Genomic DNA, 18,841 nt, shown 5'->3' with positions numbered 1-18,841 from the left:
CCAGCAATAATAAATGCAATTCAGCTCAACACGCTGCCATTCCAAATATGCATAGATACTTCTGTGATGACAAACATATGACGTTCTCTGCAAGAACCAAGCTCAGTACAACAGAGGCAGAAAAAAAAGTTGTTGTCATATTTACACACAATAATTTCCTGTTTGAGAAGGGGAAGGATAACATCTTGGCGGGTCTAAGACACCCTAGACAATGTTTCTAATACAAAAAAGAGGCTAAAGTTGAGGAGGAATAACATCTGGCTGAAGTGTTCCAAATGGATCAGTGGACCCTTTTCCACATGTTTAAAAGCTCATATTTGTCAAAACCTTATTGCTAAAGTATGGTTGCAACAGGATGTTGTCATCATAACGTCGTTTGACAATGTGCAAAAGGACCACCAATACGATCTCTTGTGTATTACTCATAGATGATGCAGGTATTTGTCTTGTCTCACCATTTTGTATTCCTTCCACGTCCTCTGGAAATCCACACTGCCGTCTTCTCTGCGCTGGATGATCGTCCATCCACCACCGGCTGTTTCCATGTTGCAATACACCTATAAATCAAAAAAAGACTAGACTTTGACAGTGCAATATTGATAGCACCCAGTGGGCTGCCATTTTTGGAATTTATTAGATGTAATGCTATATAACTGGAACATGTAATGAATTAAATATTTGATGTGGTTCTCTGCGGCATTCAGGAACAATGACGGGTCAGTTATTTGGAGTCATGTTTGGGAACTCGGTGTATCTACGCCCCACTCAAAACTAATCAGCGTCTTCTTATCCTTTACCAACTCCCTTGACGTGTTCCTCATCAGAGGGTCCAGATCAAAGTGGAGGTCCGGGATGGACACATACCAGGAGACACCTGGGTGTAATATGGCCCTTAACCTTGGACCTCAGTGTGCGTAAGCTGATAATGCAGGGATGTGGGTCTATCTGCGGGGTTGCTCATTGTTTTGAGTTTGAGACACCAATGTGGAGTAGGGAAGGTCTCACATCAGCCAGCCCACACAGCTGAACATACATGAACGCTGGCTGAGTCTAATTAAGGAAGCACCCCTGACACGATCATTTCCAGGAGACTGTCTCACATCCATCTCGCGGATGCACACAGAAACAGCCGAGATGATTCCAGCATTGGTGCTTGACGGATACAATCCACTCACACCTACTTCAAACCTCTTTATCTATCAACTTATCACCTTCATCAATCAGTTGCTGGTGAGCAGTGAGAATATATCGCACACGCAACCCCAGCGTCCCCGTCATGTTCAACCCCACGTTTGGCGTCACACCTCACCCCTCTCCAAATTCCTCCATTTTCAAAGCTGCTAAGAGTATTCACAGCTTGGACTCATCATTGGCACTCATCAGTGGCAGATGTCCCACGGTGGCTCAGTGACTTTCCAAGTGCTTTACTTTAAACCAACATTGGAAGTGTTCACACCAAGTGTTGATTTCACGATAGTATTTTGGATCGTCTCACCCTTTTGTTCTCTTGCAAGTTGATCTGGATGTTGTAGACGCCGTTCTTATGAAAGCCAGCTTGGTAAAGGTCGGCACAATCGCGGAACTTTTTTTCTTCATCCAGGACTTTTGGGACTGCGGGTGCAAAAATAAAAACGATCAGTGCTGCAATCACAACAGAAGACTGAGCTGCAGCCTTGTCAAGAAGATTTGTTTATTTATTGGAGATATCGTACTCAGACATTAGGGAATTTAAGTTCAGTACTATATCTTGAAAGATATTTTTGCAGACCGGCTCATGGCCAGAAAAAACCTGTCTTAGCCTTGTTAACATCTGATATTTTTGGTTGGCGTTCATAAAATGATACGGTTCCTTTTGTTCCCCAAAGAGAGACTTCACAACAGCTTGGCCCAGAGGTATGCTTCGAACCAGCATCTCATCACGCTGCATCTTGGCCCAATTTGCTTGCCACAAAGACAAGTTTGGGTCAGTTTGCAGAGGTGGGCATTCCGTCAATATTGACGGACGGTCCCCCCAATCCATCAATGACAGAATGATTTTGGCAATCCATCAATGACGGCCGTCCCATTTTGCTGACGGATTAACGAATAACGGAGCATTGACGGATGCCCACTTTGAATGACGGATGCATTGACGGACGCTCATTTTGCTGAGCAATCGACGAATGATGGATTGAAGACTACAATGCAGTTCGGCTTGAAATATTGACGGGTTGATGATGAAGGAAGGGTGTCCTGACTGTTGACGATTGTTGAATGACGGACGCTCAAAATGAATTGACGCGCCCACCTCTGTCAGTTTGTCAAATTGAAGTCTTTGGATCAAGAGCTGTAGTCTTTACAGTATGTGGTCCCTGCTAGATTTGCAGCTGTTTAGGTCTTCAAAACCTACAGAAGTCACAGTTAACTAGCTTTCTACCAAAGCTATTCTTCCTGCTGTACCTTGATCGCTCACATGTTTACTAGCATCGTGAGCTACTGGTCCTCCTGAGCAGATCCAATCATCTGCAGCACTTTTGTTACCTGAGGTTTGTTATCCTGTTTTAGTTACATCTTCAGGCTGGTCAAACGTTTCCTGGTTGACTTGCTAAAAAGCAACCCAATTTATTAAGTCCCTATCAAGTGCACGCCAAGGCAAAATTTGAATTTTCAGTTAACTATAGTAGAAGTATCAAGGTAAACCCCTTGCAAATTAACAGGACAAGGTGGGTGTTAGGTGTGTGCATCGCTCTACAAAAGACGATTCAATACGGTTCTCGAGACATGGGGTGCGAAACAATTCATGGAACAATTTGATTTGGTTCGACTCGGTGGGATTACAATTCAAGTCGATATGGTGCACCTTAGTTCGACAGGGCTTAATGCAATGACTTTTTGTTGTCATTTTGAATTCATTTGAATGAACGGGACAGTCCTATAAAAGTACTATTTAACCATGAAGACAATTTGATACACACCTACATATATTTCATAGTGGAATGATTTGGTTTGATGCCTCGCATTTTGTAAATTAAAACATTTTCTGGTTCAAACCGTTTTTTTTTTGTTACATGTGTGATTTCTATAAAATGCTTTTGGTGTCATCATCAGAATCATTCCGTCAACGTGGCCAAATATTTGCACACACACCAGCACGATACGTCTCTTAAAATGTGTTTCCTTCACTTTATACCCTTTATTTTCATTGAGTGTATTTGATTTGGCGTTTCATTTGGATTTGAGGCATTGTGGTCTTTGCAACAAGTGGCTGGGCAACAGTTTATGTAACCAGGAAAAAAAAAAAAGAGTCCAAGAAAGCAATCAAATGTGAATAAATCCATTATCTACGCACATCATGTAACAGATTGAGTTTTGATTTAGTTGCAAGTTTGTTATAAACCATTACTGACTTTTGTTGCTTGATTGATTTATGATATTATTGTTGGAAGAGAACAGTGGAATAGAAACAAAAAGTACATCAGAGAGTATGTATCCTACCTATAATGTGGTTGGTGCCCCGCCAATTTTTCCATATAAAAACACTTTTCGGTAGATTGTAGATAGGCGATGGGTTAAATTTGAAGTATACTTTTCCTATTACCATTCTTCATTTTATTAGTCCCCTTTACAGTATTCCTATATAGAATTGAGTGAGTAACGTTTACCTGAGATCTCGTTTTTCATGATTGGAGAATCAGAAGGCAGAAGATGGACAGCGAAGTCTCGCTGCGAGTATCTTGTAACTTCGAGATAAAATCTGAGGTCAACTAGCTTATTAGCAGAAGAACCGGAGTTCACCGTCCAGATTCCGCACTCTCTCCGAGAGGGCTTCAAACTTTGACAGACCAGCTGCATCCATTTCCATCTGTAGATAATTATGGCCGCACTATTTTGAAACCAAGCATGAGGCTATGGACAAAATACTACAAGCTATAAATTTCAAGTTCCTGTTATAACAAGTGGTTTATATTTACTTTCCAAGCCTTGTTATAGTGATGGAAATTCCTTCAGATTTTCTTTTTTAACATCCTCTTTCTTCTGTGCCTCTCTCCTCCCACTTAATGGGTTCACGTCAGTTTTCACCCCATTGTTTTTATTGTTATAATTGAGGAGTCAAAGAAGATGTCATTGGAAAGTGAAATGAGTCAGTGATCCTTTGCTTTTGCTTTGATCCGCCCGTGCGCAAAGGACACCTCCTATGGAAGTAGGTCGTTTATTTGGGTCCACTACAGTATTTGGCCATTTTGACAAAGTATTAAGTGTCAGTGACAAGACCCTCCTGCTGTGACAGGTCGACATTGCGGGCCTTTGCACCCCAGAATGTAATACAACAAAGGATAGCCCTGTCAGACGGTAATTTACCCCAAGCGGGCTGACAGCGGGGTACTTTTAAGGAGCCTGGGAGGTTAATGTTGGTGGAGGATTTTTTTGGCCTGAAATTAGTGTTGACAATTATTTCACAATAGCTACTGAGATTTCCCAAAGTGGAAGAAAACCGCTCTGGGACTGGACGTGCCGCTACAAGACTGGTTCCCTTGTACCGCATGCTGCCCAGATCTCCAAATATTATTTATGTCCCAATATTTGTTTGCAGTAAAATATTTAGTGGTTCAGTGGGGACTCATATTCAGCAGGGGGTTCATGTGAAAAGACCAATAGGCCTTGGGTGTTTGCATAAATCAGTACTTGTGCCAAATGAGCCCAAATCCTGGAACTGAAGAGAGTGAAAATTGGAGCTAAATGGACTGCTATAGACATCACTGCTCCCATGTGACTGTAATCAGTCTTTAAGTAAAGCTGAGCCTGATTCACTACATGAGCAAATTAAGTTCTTGCACATATTTGGTTGAAGGATGTACAGCACGACAAAGTTATGTCAGTACTATTGCATGGTATTCTGTAAACTCCCACAGAGGTAGCAAATCCAAGTCCAGAAAGTAAAAAGCCTCCCACAGTTTGGCTTTAGCCCCTGATGCTAGAGAGCTAGCTATCTGCCTAGCAGGTAAACAAGCATCCTGGGAGCTAGCTATCTAGCATCTGAAAGTAAAAAGCCTGCCACAGTTTGGCTTTAACCCTTGATGCTACCTAGCTAGCTAGCTCTCTAGCAGGTAAACGAGCACCATGGGAGCTAGCTAGTAGCACCTAGGGCTAAAGTACTCATACTAAACTGTGGCAGGGTTTTTACTTTCTGGACTTGGATTTGCCACCTCTGCCCACAAAAGACACATACACGAGCATAAATATTAGAAAAGACCATAAGGATTAGTATTCAAAGTTCCAATAAACATAATGTAACTGTCGCAAATTTTGTGGTATATTAATATGGAACGTAACGATAACACCCTCAACTCAGACTGTTAGGTCAAAAACACAAATGCATTTGTTGATGCATTGTCTACCCACTTGGAGTTAATTTGACATACAGTGGGACTTTATGTGGTTAAATCGCCATCGTTCTGACCGCTGGATGCAAAAGTTTTGGCATAAAAAAATACTGGAAATAATGGAATGTCAATGCAATATAAAAATATACCTAATGTAATATTTAGCTATGCCGGGCCATTAGGGATACACACACCTAAGTACTAATCTTAAAGATCTCATATTTACTCTTGCAAATTGGAGTTGCACACAATCCTATTTTCATTTCAATTTATTTTCTTAATAAATCAACCTCATTCCTTCTGTTAAGAAGAAATACAAATGATGAATAACACTAATTCCACAAGATAACAGAAAACTGTTAAACAAATTCTTATTTTGTGGCCAGCAACTTTAAAAGAGTGTTCCAAAGCTGTGGTCAATTACTTTTAATGGCAGTCTGCGGCTCATTGCACCCTAATGAGCTTTGGGTAATGAATACAATTTAAACAAATTGCTTCATCTAGCCACATCAAAAATATCTGCTTTCACTGCAATATTGGAAAGCACACATGGAAAAGTTGTACATGCTGTGTTTGGAGATAAATAAAAGTCTGTAAAAGATCAGTGTTGTGAAAAATGAAATGACTAGCAGACATGAGTCAGCATATTATTAGGAAAAGAACTCCAAACTGCTTTTGATTTCTACAGCAATTTAGTGTCAATATGCAGCAGTTAATAGGAACCACTGCCCAGTTTATAAACTGTGATTACAAACGTAATCCCCTTGTATATACTTGTTCTAACCACAAAAAATAAAGATTTGCACAAAAAGTAGCTACTTAAATACATTCTTGAGATTGCGGTAGTTTGTGCAGGGATGTGGTTTTATTATATTATTTAATTGATTGATTAATTAACATTTTAATATTCACTTGAATTAATTGAATCCAAAATTAATCCAAAGTAAATATATGAAATTTAATGAACTCATAATTAATTAAATTTAATATATTCATTTTGGATCAATTTAATTCAATTGTGTTAGCAATTGCAGTTATTTTTGTTTATTGGTCAACAATTCAATTTGTAATCTTTAACTGGTTCAACAATTCTCTTTTTAGACTGCAGGCTGGATTAAATCCCTTTGCGGGACTAATCTGGCCCGTGGGCCGGACGTTTGACACCACTGTTTAGGGTCTGTGTATATGCTTGAGGATATTTTCCCCTCATTTTCGTGTTTTATTTTGTGGCGATCATGGTGCTGTCGGAAAAAATTCTAACTCAATGCAATTTCAAAACAATAAAGTATGACAAAAAAAGAAAACGTTATTTTTTATTTTTTTTATATGCGTTATAAAAACAAGGCCAGTGTGCCAAATGATCAGTGAGCTCCATCCACACACCCGTCACCTCATTCGGACGGGCCATCCCTCAGGAACTATTACAGTTTGACTCTTTCAGGCTGGGGTTAGGAAAGGAATGACCTCTAACCTGCACACCCGCCTCAACCCTGAAACGCACAACAGCGGAGGGAAGGACCCACCACACACTAGCAGCCACACTGCACGCCATACTGCAGCGTAGATAAGACTGCCACTGATCACCACAAGATTCAATAAAGTGATATTTGATAAAAGACCTTGTAGCGAAAGCCAAGCAAGGTAAAAATTATCAAATATTTATTCACGGAGAATTTCATTCAACATGACAGTTCCAGTAAACCCATTTCCGCATGTGTTGTATTTGGACCTACATGAAGAGGCTGAGATAATACATATTCAGCAGGAAAGCCAAGATGGTCTCCAAGGACTTTGGTAATTAAATGTTACACAAACAAATCCAGACGAAAGGGATGGATTACAAGGAGGTCAGTACACCCGTGACCTTATATTGCACAGCCCATTAATATTACAAAAGCAAGCAACATTTATTAATCATGTTCGGCAGCTATCCGCTCATGACGACGTGATGTCTTTTGTTGAAATATTTCCATCTCTGTGCGAGTGCTATCAAGATTTTTCTATCAACTAGTGCAATGATGCATACATTCAGAGGTGGCAAATCCAGGTCCAGAAAGCCCTGCTACAGTTTGGCTTTAGCCTCAGGTGCTAGTTAGCTAGCTCTCTAGCTAGCTCCCATGGTGCTTGTTTACCTGCTAGTGAGCTGTCTAGCTAGCTAGCACCCTTGATCCTCGTTTACCTGCTTGGAAGCTGGGAGCTTGGCTTTACCCCCTAATGCTACTAGCACCCATGGTGCTTGCCTGCTACGGAGCTAGCTAGCTAGCTAGCACCATGGGCTAAAGCCAAACTGTGGCAGGGTTTTACTTTCTGGACCTGGATTTGCCACCTCTGCATACATTCTTGTTAAATCTTCCATTTAAAATTGTATGTTTGTGATAAAAAAAATAAACTGCATTTGATCAAAATAAAAATTGGTCTTAGGTCATGTTGGGTTTACGGAAAATCTGTGAGTTTATTTTATCACAAGTGAGTCAGACTCAGAGGAATAAAATGATCCTTTGTCTTTGTAAATGGCATTCAGTTTGACATTTCTTTCAATAAATTTGCACAGCTGTTTTATAAATAAAGCTTGAAAACCAGTTGTTACAAATCTTGTATCGTGATGGTTTATGAAAGCCTCTTCAACAGAAGTAGCCAGGTTAAAACAAGAAACACATTGCTGGCTTCGCGCTGCTTTTATTGCTTCAGATTTTTACAGGCACTGATTCTCGATGGTTCCTATAGTGAGGTAAGATTTACACAATGGTGTCATGATTGTCATCATAATTTCAAGACGATTGGAAAATCAGTAATGTTTAACCTGGGGCATCTGCCTGGAGAAATAAAGTATTTCAAAACAAGTTCATGGTACATTGGTTCAAGATTTAGTCAGTCAAACAGTTTTCTTTACCCCGTGTGGTCTGACGAGTACCAATTGGCCTTTTTTGGGTTAGGGCAGGGGTCACCAACATGATGTTTTTTTTAGTCCCAAGACAATTTGGAAAATCGTTAAATATAACTGGTAAGAGTGAGTAGCTAAGGTAAACTCACAATGTCACCCGCCATCGAACCTACCTCCATCTTTGGAGCAAAGGTTGAGCAGGTTGTGGACGGTGTCCATCATTTCCTGCTGCTGCCTTTGCAAGGCAGTGCTGTTTCCCGTGGTCCGGCTCAGCTGGGCTTCAAACTCTTTTATAACGCCACTCTGCTTCCCAACAAGAACCTGAAGACTTCCTTTCTCCTGCTTTAGAGTCTCCAATTCTTCATGGTGCCTCAATTCCATCTCTAACATCTTCTGCTCAAGCAGACTACAAAAAAAATAATAATAAAATAATCCAAACACTACAAAATGAAGAGAATAGATGGTTCAGAATAAGGTTGTCGTGAACATCATTCCCAGTGCAATATGTATATTTCAACCTCATTCCTGGTACGTGATATTCTCAAATCAAGGGATAAAAAATGAGTTTATTGGGAATCTTAATAAGCCTCTGGTGTATTTTCAAAGTAATCCCCCCCCCCCTTTAAAGAATCATAGACATAATGTGTTTTGTTATTTTAAATAATCCCAAATGAGCAATGTCTTTTTCTATAAACACTGTTTTCAGACAGGATTTTTTTTAATTCAATAAATTTTTCAGATACATTGTTAGAACAGAACAATATATATTTACAGTTTTTACATGCAAAAACAGGTGCAAACATGAATGCTCATGTAGCCAGATGTGGATGGGTTGACTTTGAGGCAGTCACAAGAAGGAGTCATGCCATATCACTTATCAGAAAATTTCGACTGCATTTTCTCATGCCTGTGATATTTTAGCATATGGTGGCAATTTGTATTGGCCTCTTACAGAGCAGTTTTTCAGGTGTGAAGTTTTGAACGTAATGCTACATTAGATGAGCATATCGCCGCTGCTATGTGAAAAACACTTATGTCCATTTTTTTCTATTTTTTTATTATAACATGTTTGGGATGAAACTGAATGCAGACATCACATAACAGCAACAATATATTGTACATACAATTGCTACTCACTCCAGACTCACGAGTTTAAAAAAACTAAACAGAAAAAAGGACTATTAAGGGGTTGTTGGCATCCCCAAAATTATTGAAACATAAATTTATTTATCATCATTATTATTGATCATTTATTCTCTTTTAACTCAGTAATGTTTGTCTCTATCCAATTATCACATAAAACATCAATTTTACATCTGCACAATTTCTTAAATCAGTGAACGTGCAATTTAGTATTAATCTATCAGGAAAAATTAAAAAAACAACAACAACCATTTTTAGACTACATAATCATAAAAACGAGACTATGCAGTATCAGGAATCACTTTATTTCAGACTCTTTCAGTTTCAGTGAGCGCTTGATTCTTTCTTTCTTTCTTTCTTTCTTTCTTTCTTTCTTTCTTTCTTTCTTTCAACAACCGGAATCATAAATTTCAATCTGAATTCCCTCTGATCCGCCCAAATTTGAGCTGGTTCACCGGGCTTCTTCAAAAAGTGCAAAATTAATCAAATGTTTTAAGTTCAGGATTGCAAGCGAATGCAGCCACTATATAATTTGCCATTTTAGTCAATAAGTATAAGGCATGAGCCTCAATTTAGCTGGCAGTCTAATAAACGTTTAAACGACTGTACCAGACTTACTGTGCCACATAGTCAACTAACTGCTTGATAGCATTTTTATTTAACTTACAACCCCTCCTTTTGATGTCGCTCGATGTGTTTGCTTGAACTGTTAATTGTTGTTTACCTGTTCTTGTCATGGAGCTTGTTGATCTCATTGGTCTGGACCATTAACTGCTTCTCCAGCTTGTTAGTGGAAAGAGAATTTTCCAGTAGCTGGATCTCGAGTCTCGACGTTTGATTCAAAACCTGAGACACACATGCACACGGACACTTTTTTTTTGTTAATGCAAATTTTATATTTTTCTGCAGAGGTGGCAAATCCAGGTCCAGAAAGTAAAAACCCTGCCACAGTTTGGCTTTACACTCAGGTGATAGCTAGCTATCTCCCTAGCTAGCTCCCATGGTGCTCGTTTACCTTTTAGGGAGCTAGCTAGCTAGCTGCTAGCACCAGTGGCTAAAGCCAAATTGTGGCAGGGGATTTACTTTCTGGACCTGGATTTGCCACTTAATCTTCTGGCTTGTTTTCACCCTAATGGCCATATAGGACACATCAACATAATATCACCTGTGTCTCAACATCAGTCAGCTTCCGTGTTTGTTCTGCAGTTTGAGAGAGTAGGTTGGTGCCCATTTCCAACATGGCTGCCGTGTGGTTGTGTACAGCGCTCTGTTGCAGTTGAGCCATCTCTGTTTTCATCCTTTCTTTGATGTAATTCTCAATCTGATGATAGAGGAGAGAGAATGAATCAAGAATGAGATCGAGCGGGACTCATGAAAACTGGTTGCTTTTTAGGCAAAAGAAGAAATATCTACCTTTATAAATAATATATCTATACAATCCTCCTGGTCTATCCTTTATGATGTGTTGCCATTCTATCCCTTCAGTTCTTCAACCAGTCTATCATTTTACATTACAGTTTTTGCAGATAGCACTGCACACTGTATCAAAAATGTTGGTTGACCCTTTCTACAGTCCATAAGAAACATTCACTTTATGTTATTGATCTACAGACACTTTTAAACAGGCTTCTGTATTACCTACTCCTCCCCAAAATAACAACTGAGCAACCCAATCTAGTAACTATCTAACTTTAGACTTCCCACCTATACACAGCAACATTATTGGCAGATCCGGCTTTAGTTACTATGCTACATTAAGATTAAATGAATTATTACAATATGCTCTTAAACTTGACTCATTTATTGATCCGGGAGAGTTTATGCAAATTTTCACAGTTAATTTTCTGTTTGTTTAAAAAAAAATATATTTTTTCTTATGTTTTGTGTCTGTTGTTGTAAATGTTTATTTTGCCCAGGTCTCTCTTGTAAAAAATATTTTAATCTCAACTGAGCTCCACTTATTTTATAAAACACTTTTAAAATCTCTGCATAAAAAGTGCTGTACAAGGAATAGAAATAAGTAATGCAGTAAAGACAGGTAAAACAAAATAACACAAATGAATTAATTAATTAATATCACAAGTATAAATATCATAAGAAGCCTAGACAAAGTGCAATTTCTATAAAAATTGTGTGGGAATTCTGAAAGCTGAATGCTAAGATCTGCAAGCGGAATGTTTATGAATTAAATTGAATGATAAATTATGTGTAAATGACAAATTATTAATTGTAGTTGAAAATACATATGACAATGAATGAAAAGAAAGCGGCAATCTGTCTAAGGTGGGATTCGAACCATCGCCTCCTGTTTACTGGTCAAAAATGTCAACGTCTGTCCCATTGAAAATAAATGGGGAAAAGTTGATATTTAACATTCAATTGTGCGAAAACTGTAAGTAATGTGGAATCAGACGATATTTTCCAAGGGAGGCATGAACTCTTGAAGCAAGTTGAAATTTGCACGGTGTAAATCCTATGTATTATGCGGGAGTTTTTGCATGGCAAAAAAGTGTGGAGAATAAAAAGTACCTGATATAATAATAAAGTTTAGAAACAAGATAAGTGTGAATGCTGACAGCATTCACACTTATAAGTAAAAGAAGTAAATAAAATTAATAATAAATTACTGCCTGGTGGAGAGGCTTAGGATTTTCTTTTTTCTTTTATAGAATCACCTGGGATAGGTTCCATACCAAACTCCATAAAATAAATGGATGTGATGAATAGATTGTTGTAATAGGAATGAAAAGATTTGCTTTCCAACTAAAACATGCAGTTCGACAGTTGTGTTCGCTTGTCGGTGTAATATCATCACTTGGCAGAGTTTGAAAAAGTTAAACAGTGTATTTTCTTCGGTGGTGGGACACTCACTGATTTATTTACCTTGCACCGATATTAACTATCAGTCTACTGGGGTCTTTGCTGAAAAATAGACAGTGAAACTAATTTGGAATTATAGTTTTTGCAAGGTTAGATTACATTGCATTATAGTGAATCATGTAGTATTACTTTGTTTTGTAAAAGGATTTCAGTCCATTGCGAAATGTAAAACCACTGAACTCTGTGGATAGTGTAGGTTGTTTTTAAATCTCCTTTCTTAAACTACAGCTCTACACTGGAGGTTTGTCCATCTGCTGAGGACCACATGAGACATTAGACAATCTAAGTCACCTTGAGAGAAAAGGTAGTGAAAGCACAGATGGCTGACTGAAACTTGAGCAGATATGATGTGTCTTTTGGGAAATGTGACCGAATGAAGCGGTGTAGGTAATAAATGCTAGGTAAAAAGGAGAAACAAGATACTCTCGTTGAAATGTCATTTGTTTGATTGGAATATCCCATTCGGACCGCAATGCGCGGACAATATAGTTATAACATCATTGCGCTTTTAACTTACTACGTTCTATAAAATACATTATATTTATGTCACTCACCACACTAAATAAAGTATTCGGCTTCGTCCTCGCTCCAGAAGTGTGTTTTTTTTTGCTGCGAGCGTCATGTTTGTTTACACCGGCTTGAGTATTTCCGGTGGATTACAAATCAGCAGCACAAACTGTGGCGTTTTTGCCGTAGCGACACAAAATAATGTGAAAGAAATCAATATACTCAAGCGAGGCTTGCATGTACAAGTCGTTACTACAAAGACCAAGATTCCTTGCGAATTAAAATAAGCGAATCGAGCGCATGCGCACAGCGAAAAACAACGCGCCGTTCAATCGAGGTATTCCGAATGCGTTTATATGTGCAAAAATTCGGGTTTTAAAAGGGGTAACCCTGGGGTCTTTCAGTAAGAGCATATTCGGGTTATTGAGAGTGTTTACATGACCTTACAAAACGTTTTAAAAGGGTTACTGCTTCCTTGTAAACTTAGTCATTGAGTCAGTAACATCGGTGGGAGATACCTGCTGAATGCAGAGATTGTCACGACGTATCACAAATGATGCGATTTTGCGATTTTTTAATGTCTTTTGGTGAGGTAAAATTGATTACACCAGTCTGCTTAATGCGGTTTCCAAGATACCTAAGAACAACCTATTAAAGCAAGTGTGTGTTTTAATGCATCTTACATAGACCTACTTTCATGCTTTAAGTAGAACATATGTCTGCATTCCCTTCTGTGGTTGAAGGTTGCAAGAAAGGAATTCAAATAAAACACGACTTGCTTGAGAATAGAAATACATTTGGTGTTTCAATAACAAAGTAGACTTAGAAGAGACATTCCAGAAGGTGTAATAACACAACGCTCTGTATTTAGAAACTGCTAAATTTTGAGGCAGCTTTTCCAAAAATCACTTCAAAAGACATGCTTATGTTACCTTTACACCGAGGTCTTATTATGCCGAATGTGATTGGATCATACAAGTTACATGTGGATTTAAAGTATGTGACTTCACTAATGATACAACTTGACAGCCAGAAACCAGACTGTACCATTTCATTACCAGTCTAAATGTTCCATGTCAATACAGCTTTATCCACATAAACTATATTCTATTCAGACATTTTACGAGGAACAATTGGCTGGTAACTTCAAAAACACAACTGCTTCGGGTCATCCATGACATAAATAACAATGTGTGTCACATAAAAGTATATGTCAAGATCCAGATCAGTCAGATTTTAAGAGCAAAGGGGCTGTACATCATTGCAAGAGGACAAGTGTTTAGGTTACTGAATGTACTGTAATGTGTGCACAGTTTCAAGTAGAACATCGCAGACAAAAAGGACGTGTGAGCTTCCCCATACACATGCTGTACATTATCACGACTGAACTGCTAAATTGCTTTCACTTGGGAGCCAAGAACAGGATCATCTCTCAAGATACGACTCCCTGCTATCATTGTTACAGATTACTGTGAATGTTTACCACTTCGCTGACGTTTCCCTTTTAGAGCAACGTCCATTTCAAAAGGGGATCTTGATCTTTTTCTAAACAGCGGCTGTGGTGGTGCTGAGAGATGGAAAATGGTAGACCTGGGTTGTATAAAACACTTACTACTAGGGATCTGTTACATCTCTGCTTATGGATGTGTTTGGAATGATGATGGTGTTACTTTGGAGTGACCCATCTTCTGGGACGTATCGCTTCGGCAAGAAACCATTCAAAAAATTTTGAAATGGACCCTCCATCACCTAGACTCAAATCAGCACCCTTTTTTGTATCACTAAGCACTGGCCAGAAGAACACATTCCTTTACTCTGATTGTAAAATTCAGATCTAGATTACTTTATTGATCCTCCAGTCACAACCTGTCCAAGAAACATGAAAAAAATGATCAATAGGGGGAGACAAAATGGGAAGCCTGGCGGTTTGTCTTTCAGCGCCCCAAGTTTATTAGATTAATAACTAAAAAAATAATTAAATAATGAAGGGGAGGTAAAAAAAAAACACTTTAAAGGGGGCACAGTATGAACCTGGAAAAGAACAAATAAATAAATACCACAACATTTTGTTTATCCAAGTGGATATTTAGCAATCATATAGTTTAGAAGGAACCCCAACTCTAATGACAAGTTTGCCCCATATGATTTATTTGGTTGTTACTGACATATCTATGAGATTCATTTTTCAAAAATAATTTCCAGCTGAATACATTTTGGAGAAACTTTATTTGTACGTATGCCGCCATTAGTCAGATTTCCATCGAAATTTTTAAGCAAATTTACTGAAAATGCGCAAAACGGACATGCGACTTTTGCCTGTTTCCAGCTGTTCTTCTTTTGCGAATATTCAGAGGGGACTCCGCCGCTGTAAGTGGCGGTATACACCATAAAGATGGGATCCACCAGTAATTTAAAAGAAGAAGAAAAACAGGAAGTGACAGCGTCGTGCGATGATGTCGGATGAGTTTGCTTTTGTAATTATTGATAAAACATAGCGTTTCTTTGCTGTTTTCCATCTGAAATTGCATTAATATTTGCTTCTTTAATTAATTCCCAAAAGATTTCTGGTTCATCGTCCCTCCCCAAACATACCTTACTTTATCGTCCACCATTGCTTTGTGACTACAAACGTACGTGTGACGTAATATCCGGTCAAAATGTGCGACGTGTTATACGGCCTTTTCATAGCCTAAATTCACATTTTTCTTTTTTCGATACGCTTCAAAATCCACCCCCTCCAAGGTAAGTGTAAAAACTTTTTTACCAATTTTGGGCCCTTTTTAAAATTTCTAGTGTTTCCATTCAGTTTTATTTTTGTATTATTTGAAAATTTGAATACAAATGTGTGGATGGAAACCCCACTATTGCTGTTTTCGTTGCAACACGTTCAGTACATAGTGATGTAGAATGGCCACTCACTCTCTGCTGAGCAATGCGAAACAGGTATAAAGAAAGCGAGGTAAGCCTCGTAGCATTCCTAAAGAAACACCATGTGATCGGGATAGCTCTCTTTAGGAACGCTACGAGGCTTACCTCGCTTTCTTTATACCCGTTTCGCATTGCTCGACAGAGAGGGAGTGGCCATTTACGTCACTACGCAGAGAACGTGTTGCGACGTAAACAACAATGTACGTACAAATAAAGTTTCTACAAAATGTATTAAACTGGAAATGATTTTTGGAAAAAAATGAATCTCATAGTTATGTTAGTAATTACCAAATAAATCATATGAAATTTGCTTTGTGTACGACCTAATAAGTAGACACATGAACAAACGAGAACATCTGGTTGCACTGCGACTGGATAATGTGGTACGTTGACCATTAGTTCAACAGTCACGCAACATCGCATTCAACAAACCGATTATACACTGTACGGTTCCTCTCAGCTCTTTATCTGACTGAGTCTACTGCTTCTGTCTATTAAGATTACAGGTTTGCAAGCTGAAATTCCTCGCCCTACCAATTAGTAAATTCTTCTCTTGTTGACATTCCTGCTTCATCTTTTTCAGATTCTGGAAATTCCCTACCTTACTTCATTGGCAAGACTAATGAAAAGCGGATACATTACTCTTGTGTCACCTCCCAAACCTCCCCGTCTTTCAATTGTCCAGTGTTTGTTGAAGCTGTTTTAAAATAATGTAAATATTGCTGTTATACCGATGACACACTCACAGCAATTGTCGTCATCCTTGGCCTATGATACAAATCAAGCCGACATCTTCTGCCGCAGATCTCCATTAAACAACATTTTTGTTCTTTATTCCACACTTGTTATGCTTCAATACTAAGTGTGAAACATGTGACACATATCACTTGGTTGTTGTCTTGTCACGATGTAAATTTGACACTCCCCTCAGTGTAAATTGAGCATTGGAGACCGCTTCAGTCATGTATTAGGCACGATATGGTCAAATTATGAACATGCCTTTGGAAGCTGCCTTACATGGTGTTTGTTTTTAAAGCCATTTTTAAGGCTCTCCGTCTTAAACTCTGTCAAGATTAGGTGAGTAACAACTTAGTCTGAACTCACAGTTGACTTGTGTGACCTTTTGCCCCAGTGGCCAAATGCCAGTCATTGACTCAACCACGTTTTTGTTTCCCATAGTCATGTCAAAAAGGGTCAGCATAAATACAAAAATAAAAAGGGGGAAAAAGTCCTCTGTGGGTTTTATGTGTACAGATTTGTAGCTTCAAACTGATAGCTTAAACCCTGAAATGGACTTTACAGGTAGTAGGAGCAGCAGCGTGCAGAGAACCGGGTGGTCTATATCTTTTCTTATCATCTCTTCTGACGCAGATAGGCCAATTGCCATCCGGGAAAACAAACACTCAACTGGTAGAATCCGCAGTCAACTATAAATTATCTGTAATGAATTTAGCTCAACAAACAGTACCTAAATTAGTTTTGTGTTAGCTAAGAGGCTAGTAGCAAAAAGGAAGAACATTATTTGTTTTGCCATTGGCCAGGTTAAAATGCAAAAAAGGTTCATCTTTCCGTGTAATATGGTAATTTCTGTACACAGTCTAAACAGGATTAATAATAATAACAAGTTGAAATGGACTAAAATTCTATATATGCCAAGTCATAAACATAAATTCAAATAAACATTGACAATTAGATATATTCCACACAAGTATATTTTCCCATATTATCCGGTTTCAGCCCAGCTCTCTATATTTTGTATGATCCTACACGAGAGGATGAACCCAAGACATGGGAATGCATTTAAAACCAAACAACAACAAACTTAGACCAATTTCTTCATCGAGAAAGATTTAGATGTGTGACGCCGTATGGGAATCTTTCCTGTGGGACACATTGGGTCAGGAATGTGCCTGATTACGGCTGTCTTGTGTCATTTAATACAGACAATGACGGTTGCCCTCAGACAAATACAAACATTAAAGCTATCTCAACCAGATGGTGTGCTTATTTTCACTTTTCGGCATACAATTTTCATATTTTCAAATATATTTCCCAATCCATTTTGTGTGTACACTCTATCTATCTATCTATCTATCTATCTATCTATCTATCTATCTATCTATCTATCTATCTATCTATTTTATCTGAATATAAAATTCTTCTACCCAGAAATGTAGAAATAGATGCAAAAAGGACACATTCATGACCCAAACTCTTTGCAAATTCTTTGAAACTTGGTTCTCGGGTTCTGGAATTGTGTTCTTGTCGTTCTTTCGTCCCACTTTTAATGTGTGGACATTTCCTAATTTGGCTGGTCCACACATGAAAAATCATGGGGTTAGCTCCTTTCACGCGAGTGCAGTGCCTGTGTATGTGTGTTGCAACGCTATCTATCAAGATGGGTGTCTCCTCTAATCAAAATGAATGGACATTTAATAGCGAAGACTGTTTCCTACGCTGTCAAGTTTGTGTTTAATTTTCATCCAAAGATCCTATTTAGCGAGCTTTCCAGGATTTATAGAAACATCTTTGCCGTTGCATACAATCACAAAAAGGAGATATCTCCAAATTGAGCTGTAACTTAAGCGTTTTCTCACTTTCTCCCCTTGCCTCTGTAATATGTCTCTCTTACAATGTCTGCTTTTTGGAGCTCACCAGACTCATGGGTTATCACATCGAGCCCAGACTAAGGCATTTTCAACTCGACCACTCTGTCTTGCTTAACGAAGAACCATGGTCCAAGCAGAATGTGTTTTATTTTATTTAAAATACAGTAACTATGGTTACGTCATCACTTATGGCTGAATTTCCTCTCAATGATGCGCAAGTCAAGACTAAACAGACACGACGAACGGGAAGACGAGGTGCAGTAGCCTGACTATAATCTCCACATGGAACTGCTTTAGTGTGACCTGGGGTTCAACTATGCCAGTAGAAGAGGATAATAGATGCCGCTGTTAACGATAATGTGCAGCTCAAGCATGGCCACTATTGTGTTGCTGTCGAGCGTCAGGATTTGAAACACTTGCAGCTGTCTGACCTTCAACGAATGATTGATGCAAATGCAGTCAGCATTCACGTTGGTGGCTCGCTATGTTTCCTGTGGCAAATGTGTGTGTATATATATATATATATATATATA

The 18,841-nt window shown here is 38.6% G+C and overlaps 1 protein-coding gene across 1 annotated transcript in view; it reads right to left on the bottom strand.

Annotated features, from left to right (window-relative positions):
- angpt1 (angiopoietin 1) overlaps window positions 1–18,841 on the bottom strand; it is a 49,662-nt gene that overhangs the window by 18,735 nt on the left and 12,086 nt on the right. Inside the window, exons 2-6 of the mRNA XM_086063375.1 lie at window positions 10,550–10,705; window positions 10,109–10,230; window positions 8,415–8,647; window positions 1,496–1,611; window positions 456–557 (exon numbers count right to left, since the gene is read on the bottom strand). Coding sequence (XP_085919501.1) covers window positions 456–557; window positions 1,496–1,611; window positions 8,415–8,647; window positions 10,109–10,230; window positions 10,550–10,705 — 729 coding nt within the window. The remainder of the gene's footprint in view (window positions 1–455; window positions 558–1,495; window positions 1,612–8,414; window positions 8,648–10,108; window positions 10,231–10,549; window positions 10,706–18,841) is intronic.

Source organism: Leptonotus elevatus, chromosome 19, assembly GCF_054856555.1.
Source record: "Leptonotus elevatus isolate MCC_2025b chromosome 19, RoL_Lele_1.0, whole genome shotgun sequence".
NCBI lineage: Eukaryota > Metazoa > Chordata > Actinopteri > Syngnathiformes > Syngnathidae > Leptonotus > Leptonotus elevatus.
The sequence above is the reverse complement of the archived record's forward strand: the minus strand, read 5'-3'. Positions and strand labels throughout refer to the sequence as shown.